General features: G+C 39.3%; 1 protein-coding gene across 1 annotated transcript in view; it reads right to left on the bottom strand.

Annotated features, from left to right (window-relative positions):
- Positions 1-9,275: 9,275 nt before the first annotated feature.
- The window catches only part of PDCL2 (phosducin like 2), a 34,475-nt gene continuing 33,473 nt past the window's right edge, over positions 9,276-10,277 (bottom strand). Inside the window, exon 6 of the mRNA XM_086405699.1 lies at positions 9,276-9,464. Coding sequence (XP_086261825.1) covers positions 9,307-9,464 — 158 coding nt within the window. The 3' untranslated portion in view covers positions 9,276-9,306. The remainder of the gene's footprint in view (positions 9,465-10,277) is intronic.

Below are 10,277 nucleotides of genomic sequence, written 5' to 3'. Positions count from 1 at the left end.
TCATTTCCTTTGGAGAACTATCCTTTCTTCACTCTCAGACCATTTGGCTGGGGCAGGACTCCAGAGGAAAATACATTTGAGTTAATCCTCTACCTTAGTTTGGATTTAACTAGGAAGGGTGATCTCTTTTCCAATGGAGTTAAGTCTGCAGAAATGGAAGCCTGAACACATCTTCCTACTCACAGATTCTGAGAAAGAAGGCAACCTGGAATAAAGCAGGTTCAAAAACGGAGATTTGGCCTGGAGACACATTGGATGCATAGAAGCCGTTGTGGACTAGATAACTCTGGAAATTTCAGTTAAGTTAGTCAATAAATTCTTAACATGTATTCATTGCTTAAACCAGTGAGAGGTTGTCTGTCACTTGCCATCATAAATTCTCACAGTGGTAGCAAGAGAGGAGGCAAGATTAATAATACTGATTAGGAAGGTTTCAGTTAGACAAGAGGCTTTGAATGCTTTTCCCAGGATGTGGACGTTTGGATTTTCTAGAGAAAGTGATCTCTCTTCATATTCTGCATCATATCTTCAAAAATACCTTTGCCCCTTTTAATGGTTCCATGGTCCTCTTAGTCACTAGAAACACATCATGTTCATCTTTGACTCCTTCCTCTCTCATTTTCTGTATTTAATCATTTACCAACACCTGTTGATAGTCCCATTTTTCTGCTCAGTCTTCTGCCACTACTCAAACATTTTCCATGATTCAGTTCACAACTTAATCTTTCTCCCCATACTCTCCAAGAAGAAAACTGTACCACATATTTTTAATCACATTTCCAACTTCCAGATTCCACTTTTCCCTAAAACAAAAACCTTGCCTCATAGTTTGTCCCCTAGCCTAAATCCTCTCCTTGAACACAATTTATCTAACTCAAATATTCTGCTCACTTCTTCTTGTCTGCCTTGGTATAATTTAAAAGGAACATTTCCAACTCCATTCCTAACTGGTTTCCACAGTTGATGTCTTGATGGAAGCAATATAGATAGCATAGTGGCTAAAATACAGAATTGGAAACTTACTGCCAGGATTTATCCCGGCCCCACCACTTAATATCTGCATGACTTTGAGTCTGTTCTTCAGTTTCCTCATCTGTCAAATGAGGGTAATATCATGTCTCAGGATAATTGAGAGAAGATAGAAAAGGTAGATGGAATGTGTGTGTGTGTGTGTGTGTGACAGTACCTGGTACATAAAAAATCCCATATTAGTAGTGGCTATTAATGATGTTGCTTTTTGTGTAGTTCTTGCATCTCTTGCTCAATTTCTTCCCCTAGTTCTCTGAGACCCTATGTCCTTTCTGTTTTTTCATAATACTCTTATCCACCCTTTCCTTGACGTTCCCACTTTTACTACTACAGTTTCAGGTAAATAGGAACATGGGAAGCTTGATATGCATAATAGGGAATATATTGTCAGGGTCTTTTTTTTTTTAAGAATTCTTCATGTTTTAGTCAATTACTTTTATCCTTTCTAGATCCTTTAAAAGGAAGGCAATAGTATGATGTGATATTGAAGACTTTGTAATCAAAGGTCTAGGCTTCAATCCTGACTAATACTAAGACACACTGAGCAAGTTAAATAATTTATTTGAGCATCAGGGTATTTATCTGTAAAGTCAGAAAAAAAGCATCTCAGAATTGTGATGATCAAATGTAAATTATAAACTACTACAGAAAGGTTAGCTGAAAACGATGGTGGCTTTAGATTTTTATGCTTTGTTGTTGGAACTCTAGGAATGGTTGAAATGACTCACAAATTTGTAACTACAGCCTACACCTAACCTTTGGGTTCTAAACACACATGTCCAATTGTCTCCCCAATGTCTCCTCTTGAATATCTCAAATACCTTGGATGCTTCCTTCAATCTGTTCTCCACAAAGCAGCAAGAATATTCTTTTGAAAATATAAATGAAACCACATGTTCCTATTTAAAATCCTTATTATTTCCCATTATATCTAAATTCCTAGTTGTGGCCATAATACCTCTTTGATCTAGCCCCCTCTATGTCTCCAACTTCATGTCCTACCATTTTTCTCTTTTCCCATAACACTTCCACCCAGAAACTTCCTCAAGTTTCTTGCGAATCTCTGTATTCTCAAGCTTTGATACATGCTGTGCACTTACCTGGACCACCCTCCTACCTTTTCTCCTGGCTGGTTCCTCTTCAGTCTTCATGTCTCAAAGATCTAACTACCCTATTTAAGATGTTTCCCTCCTACCTCTCACCTGCCATCCACCAACATAGTACCCACAATTATTCTCTATTTTTTAAAATATTTCTTTTCTTATCTATTAACTATCTTCCCCCCAAACCCTGCCGCACTGTCACCACATGGTAAATCCCAAGAGTCAAGAACCCTGTGTTTTCTTCATCACTGTACATGCAGCATTCATTTCAATGCTTGAGTTAAACGGAAAAAAAATGAATGAAATGAAAGGCGAAACATGCCAGAAGATTTTTGGGATCACTCTTATATTCCAAGTTGTGATTGTAAGCAGACTGTAGTCTTGTCAGGAGGTAAACTTAGCAACGTGTTTTAAAGTACAAAGGAGAGATAAACTGAAAATAGTGAAACACTAGTATGAGACTGCTGAAGGAGGTCCACAATAGGGAACAAGAACATGCAGCACTCACCCTCTAAACAGCTGCCCACATTTGAAGCAGATGGTCCTTCAGCCCGGCTTCCCTGGTGGCTCAGACGGTAAAGAATCTGCCTGCAATGGAGGAGATGCAAGAGATATAGTTTCAATCCCTGGGTGGGAAGATCTCCTGGAGAAGGAAATGGCAACCCACTCCAGTATTCTTGCCTGGGAAATCCCATGGACGGAGGAGCCTGGCAGGCTACAGTCCATGGGGTTGCAGTGAGTCGGACACAAATGACACACATGCACATTCCTTCAGTCAGGACCAAAAGCTGGACAAAACTGGACTTCACATGGTCAAAACCTCCAAGCCCTACTTTCAGGCCATATTAGTAAGACACAAGGGAAGAGGAGGATAAGAGAATCATTGGAGCCACAAGCAAAAACAAGACCAGGAGTTGACTGTGGCTCAGACCATGAACTCCTTATTGCCAAATTCAGGCTTAAATTGAAGAAAGTAGGGAAAACCACTAGACCATTCAGGTATGACCTAAATCAAATCCCTTATGATTATATAGTGGAAGTGAGAAATAGATTTAAGGGCCTAGATCTGATAGAGTGCCTGATGAACTATGGAATGAGGTTCATGACATTGTACAGCAGACAGGGATCAAGACCATCCCCATGGAAAAGAAATGCAAAAAAGTAAAATGGCTGTCTGAGGAGGTCTTACAAATAGCTGTGAAAAGAAGGGAAGCGAAAAGTAAAGGAGAAAAGGACAGATATAAGCATCTGAATGCAGAGTTCCAAAGAATAGCAAGAAGAGATAAGAAAGCCTTCCTTAGCGATCAACGCAAAGAAGTAGAGGAAAACAACAGAATGGGAAAGACTAGGGATCTCTTCAGGAAATCAGAGATACCAAAGGAACATTTCATGCAAAGATGGGCTCAATACAGGACAGAAATGGTATGGACCTAACAGAAGCATAAGATATTAAGAAGAGGTGACAAGAATACGCAGAAGAACTGTATAAAAAAATCTTCATGACCCAGATAATCATGATGGTGTGATCACTGACCTAGAGCCAGACATCCTGGAATGTGAAGTCAAATGGGCCTTAGAAAGCATCACTACGAACAAAGCTAGTGGAGGTGATGGAATTCCAGTTGAGCTATTTCAAATCCTGAAAGATGATGCTGTGAAAGTGCTGCACTCAATATGCCAGCAAATTTGGAAAACTCAGCAGTGGCCACAGGACTGGAAAAGGTCAGTTTTCATTCCAATCCCAAAGAAAGGCAATGCCAAAGAATGCTCAAACTACCGCACAATTGCACTCATCTCACACGCTAGTAAAGTAATGCTCAAAATTCTCCAAGCCAGGCTTCAGCAATATGTGAACTGTGAACTTCCTGATATTCAAGCTGGTTTTAGAAAAGGCAGAGGAGCCAGAGATCAAATTGCCAACATCCGCTGGATCATCGAAAAAGCAAGAGAGTTCCAGGAAAATATCTATTTCTGCTATATTGACTATGCCGAAGCCTTTGACTGTGTGGATCACAATAAACTGTGGACAATTCTGAGAGAGATGGGAATACCAGACCACCTGATCTGCCTCTTGAGAAGTTTGTATGCAGGTCAGGAAACAACAGTTAGAACATGGACATGGAACAACAACTGATTCCAAATAGGAAAAGGAGTACGTCAAGGCTGTATATTGTCACCCTGTTTATTTAACTTATATGCAGAGTACATCATGAGAAACACTGGACTGGAAGAAACACAAGCTGGAATCAAGATTGCCAGGAGAAATATCAATAACCTCAGATATGCAGATGACACCACCCTTACGGCAGAAAGTGAAGAGGAACTCAAAAGCCTCTTGATGAAAGTCAAAGTGGAGAGTGAAAAAGTTGGCTTAAACCTCAACATTCAGAAAATGAAGATCATTTCATCCTGTCCCATCACTTCATGGGAAATAGATGAGGAAACAGTGGAAACAGTGTCAGACTTTATTTTGGGGGGCTCCAAAATCACTGCAGATGGTGACTGCAGCCATGAAATTAAAAGACACTTACTCCTTGGAAGGAAAGTTATGACCAACCTAGATAGTATATTCAAAAGCAGAGACATTACTTTGCCAACAAAGGTTCGTCTAGTCAAGGCTATGGTTTTTCCTGTGGTCATGTATGGATATGAGAGTTGGACTGTGAAGAAGGCTGAGTGCCGAAGAATTGATGCTTTTGAACTGTGGTGTTGGAGAAGCCTCTTGAGAGTCCCTTGGACTGCAAGGAGATCCAACCAGTCCATTCTGAAGGAGATCAGCCCTGGGATTTCTTTGGAAGGAATGATGCTAAAGCTGAAACTCCAGTACTTTGGCCACCTCATGCAAAGAGTTGACTCATTGGAAAAGACTCTGATGCTGGGAGGGATTGGGGGCAAGAGGAGAAGGGGACGACAGAGGATGAGATGGCTGGATGGCATCACTGACTCGATGGACGTGAGTCTGAGTGAACTCCGGGAGTTGGTGATGAACAGGGAGGCCTGGCGTGCTGTGATTCGTGGGGTCACAAAGAGTCGGACACGACTGAGCAACTGATCTGATCTGATGGCTTTTCCTTTGCTTTTTATTCCCCCACCCGACTCCAAGTTGGGCTTCCTTGGTGGCTCAGACAGAAAGAATCTGCTTACGATGCGGGAGACCTGGGTGCTATCCCTGGAGGAGGGCATGGCAACCCACTCCAGTATATCTTGTCTGGAGAATTCCATGGAAGAGCCTGGCGTCCATGGGGTGAGAGAGAGTCAGACACAACTGAGCAACTAAGCACAGCTCACTCCGAGTTAAGTGAACAAGGCTCCAACAGAATCGGCTAGAGAAACTGGAATGACTAAGGAGAGACTGGTATCTCTTCCCTTTCAGATTTGTTGATCCGCCCTGCATCTACCTGTGTGAACAGGAAGATAGAGACTTGGGGAGAAACAGTTGGAGGAAGTGGGCTAAAGTGTACTCCTACAGTTTGGCATGGCCATGAAGTTTCTACAGAGTCCATCCATGCTGGTAGAAAGTACTGTCCAGGTTTGAACCATTTTGACACCTACTGGGAAAAGGAATTCTAGCAACAAGAGGCAGGATATACTTCAAGGAGTGGGAACTGAGAGAGATCAAGAGAGAGAGAGAGCCGCAGGCTGATCTCATATCAAGGAACTGTGCAGTGGAGTGGCTGCCTCTGAGTTTCTAGGAGAACTCAATGTGCCCATTAAAGAGCGAACACTTTAATGCAATATGGATAGTACTTACCTAGTTAAGAGAAATGTATGTCTTTCTTCCCTAGTCTCCCTTCCAGTCCCCAACACCACAGAAGATGGGTCTTGAAAAGAGAGGGAAATAATTGGCTAAAAACAACTCCACCTTCCCTCTTGAGTTCCTGAATCACAAGGTCAGCCATAGAACATTTGCCTGGGAACTGATATTGAAGCTTGAAACTAGACAGACTTTTAATAACCAAAAGTGTGAAAGAAGAGTTAAAGAATATGCTCAAGATGTCTTTAGGGGACTTGCTACCAGTGCTGCTTAATCACCTAAGGATTTCATTAAAACAAAAATTGCAGTTCAGCTAGGCTGGGATGAGGCCAGAGACTGCATTTCTAACAAGCTCCCTGGGGATGCTGCTGATTCTAGGATCACACTTTGACAAAATAGGCACTATACAGCAGGAGAGGGAGTTTCAATGGTTGGCAGAAAAGAATAGAGAAAAATATTAGGAAGGTTATATGAAATACACATTTTTGTAGATCAAAAACATTTGAATATTTAAAATTTCCCAAAAAAATCACAAAAATTCATTCAATAAAATGTGAAACACATTATTAAATAATTTCCCCACATTCTAACAAATACTCATACCCCACTTAAATAAGAATGTATAAATCAAGTAGGATATGAACTAGTACTGATCTACACTGGCAAGCATGAGTACTTGCTAGAAGCGTGTGTTTGTGTGCATTATTTGAAAAAGGCTGAGGCTGGAATCAAAACCAGCCACCTCTATTATGCTATAATTTTATGAATTTTACAAATGTTTAAGTTTTCATGAACTGTGCTTATGTATAAAAACTACTGCCACCTGGTGGATTTGAGTTAAAAAAAGAAGTATGAATCTTTTTATTCAAACATCTTAAATACTATTACTACTTCCTCTGCTAATTTTAACTCAAAAAAGAAAATAGGTAAATATGATGGATTTACTAAAAAAAAAATTGCATTTGGGGGAACCTTTTGCATTCGGTTTCAATTGGAAGGGAAATAATGAATGCTAGTTGCTTAGCTGGGTCTGACTCTTTGCGACCCCATGGACTGTAGCCCACCAGGCTCCTCTGTCTGTGGGACTCTTCAGGCCAGAATACTGGAATGGATTGCCATTCCCTTCTCCAGGGGATCTTTCAGACCCAGGAATTGAACCTGGGTCTCCCACACTGCAGGCAGATTCTTTACCACCTGAGCCACCAGGGAAGTCAGGGAAATAATGTCTATACTTATATGCATTAGATGGCATTAAAGTTACATTTTAACTTTATGATTAATATGGTTTTTCCTTTAATTTCCACAACTGTTTTATTGTCAATAGGAATCTTTCCATCCATTTTGTTAAAGACTCTTAGAAGTTGGACCTTATAGGTAATTATTTCTCTGATATGTGTGCTAACGCTATAATAAAGACCATTGTGTGCAACTCCCAACTTTGCTTCTCAACGTTTCCTCCCTTCATCCAAATGTGTATATTTTCAAAAGCCTTTCTTTGCTATCTCAGAAGAGGGTCTTCCTAATTCTTTACAAAGTTAGATCATTTGATTTTACCTTATCTGATAAAATAAATTATTACCACCTAACTCAGTGTGCTTGCCTTGAGAATCCCAGGGACAGGGGAACCTGGTGGGCTGCTGTCTATGGGGTCGCACAGAGTTGGACACGACTGAAGCGACTTAGCAGCAGCAGCAGCAACTCAGTGTGTGCTGAAAAGCAGAGTAAGCTGACAAGATTCGTATAGTCAAGGCTATGGTCTTCCCAGCAATCACGTTCAGCTGTGAGAGCTGGACCGTGAAGAAGGCAGAACACTAATGAATCGATGCCTTCGAACAGTGGTGCTAGAGAAGACTCCTGAAAGTCCCTTGGACAGCAAGGAGATCAAACCAGTCAATCTTAAGGGAAATCAACCCTGAATACTCATTGGAAGGAGGACTGATTCTGAAGCTGAAGCTCCAGTATTTTGGTCACCTGATGCAAACAGTTGATCTACTGGAAAAGTCCCTGATGCCAGGAAAGACTGAGGGCAGGAGAAGAAGAGGGTGCCAGAGGATGAGATGGCCAGATGGCATCACTGATGCAATGGACATGAACTTGGGCAAACTTTAGGAGATGGTGAGGGACAAGGAGGCCTGGTGTGCTGCAGTCCATGAGATCGTAAACAACTGGGCGACTGAACAACAACAACTCAATCTGTATTTAACTTTCCCTCCACTTCATCATTCTCTGCTGCCTCTATGATCCCTATCTACCCCTAAGAACACCAAATACCCTTTTCTGACTTCATGTTAAATTGCCTCGTGCATGCTAAGTCGCTTCAGTCACGTCCGACTCTGTGCAACCCTATGGGCTGTACCCACCAGGCTCCTCTGTCCATGGAATTCTCCAGGCAAGAATACTGGAGTGGGTTGCCATTCCCTTCTCCAGGGGATTTTCCTAACCCAGGGATTGTCTCTCATGTCTTCTGCACTCTTTACCACTAGCACCACCTGGGAAGTCCTAAATAGCCTCAGTTTTCACCAATTTATTTTTGTAATCTAATCACTTAAACTTAGTCTGGATTCTCTCAAACACATCAGTGAATACCCAAAATCACAATGATGGGTCACCAGTACAAACAAACTAGAAGACTAGAATGTGTTGTTAAACAATTACATGCTGTATTTAACACCATTTTCTCTAAAAGTGGTGTCAGTTATTAATCCAAGATTAAAACATGCTGCAGGTTCTGTAGTGTTATTTTCTCATGATGAATTCTTCTGAGATTACTATCAAAAGATATGTAAGCCTCACAATATACTTTTCTCACTTCTCATGATTTAGAAACTTACATGTTATACAGGTCTAATGATTCAATCACCTGTCTACTTAGTAAGCTAATACTTTCTAAAAATAATAGAACTATTAAAAATTATAACAATGAGTAGAGATGTTTCCTAGTACTTTTTAGAATCTTTAAATTGCATTTTTCCATTGAGTGCTTAATTTTTTTAATAGGTAAGAGACTTCAAAGAAAAAGCATATGGTCATAAATTTAAGTATTTTCACTCAAAGCCTCTAGACTTTAATATTTATTAAAGTAAATTAAATTCCATCATTCTTTTTCATCATTTTTATTCACATGCCTTTTTGGAAGTGATTAGGTAACACAGAGGACTTGTAATATATTTGTTATTGTCCAAAAAGGAGCAGAAAAAGGATAAAGTACAGAAAAATATTAAGGGTTCAGGACAAATTCTAGTTTTGTTGGAGGCAATAAATATTCTGAAATATCTGGAAGTTTTTGTAATTACATATAAGCTATAATTCTAATATGAAAATGAAAATAAATTTATTTATAAATATTCTGATCTCTGATTATAAAGGCAATGACAAAAACACTCCATATATAAACACTTTAAAGCTGTTTATTAAATATTTCTATTTGGTATCTTCACTGTCACTGTTTGAGCTATCAGAGTCACCATAAATAGAAGTGTTTCTAATTGAAGATACCATCACATCTACAATGGCTTTTTTGGGGTTTTCTTCCAAATCAGTCTGTATTGCTCCAACTTCTGCTAGCTTCCATTCAAGTTCTGCAAAAAATAACCCATCAATAAATTAGATAAAATCTTGGAACATCTATATGAAACAGAAGTTGACTCCAATAAAATTAATGTGGAAACGATGATATATTTAGAACTAAATTACAATGAAAGTACTATGTCAAAAAACATTGGATATAGCAGAGTTATACGTAAAGAGAGAAATTATGGCTAACATTTATTTTTAAATGACTGAAAATAGTGCTTTGAAAGTACAAATCAAGGAGCTAGAAAAAAAATTAATGTAAATCAAAGGAAAGCAGAAAGAGGGATATAATGAAGAAGAGACTTTAGCAAAGGTTGAAAAGCAAAAGCAAGAGAGGTGACTAACAAAATCACAAGTTGGTTCTTTGAAGAGACTAATAGACACACCTTAGGCAAAAAAGATCACAAGAACAAGAAACAAACTAAACAATATAAAGAATTATATGGGGGCAAAACCAAGATAAAGGTTTTAAAGCCATGAGACTACTATGAGAAAAAAGTATGCCAATACATTTGAAAATTTTAGTGGGAAAACCGCAACAAAAAAGTGTGAATTATGTGAACATATTTAAAAGCGAAACTGAAAAAACTGAACTGATAACAAAAACCTCCCAATCCTGCAAACTGCTTATTTTGTTAAAATTTATTCCTAAGCACTGTGTAAATGAACAGAACATTTGTGAGGAAAATTACAAAATAAACTTAAGAGGAAAATTACAAAATATAATACAATTGGCCCTTGAACAGTTCAAACAGGTTTGAACTGCAGAGGTTTGCAGGTATGTGGATTTTTTCAATAAATGCATATTATAGGTCTAC

The sequence above is a fragment of the Bos grunniens genome, chromosome 6 (genome assembly GCF_055505025.1).
Source record: "Bos grunniens cultivar Pamir isolate PY7600 chromosome 6, Bosgru_T2T1.0, whole genome shotgun sequence".
Taxonomy (NCBI): domain Eukaryota; kingdom Metazoa; phylum Chordata; class Mammalia; order Artiodactyla; family Bovidae; genus Bos; species Bos grunniens.
This window is presented reverse-complemented; position numbering and strand designations above follow the sequence as displayed.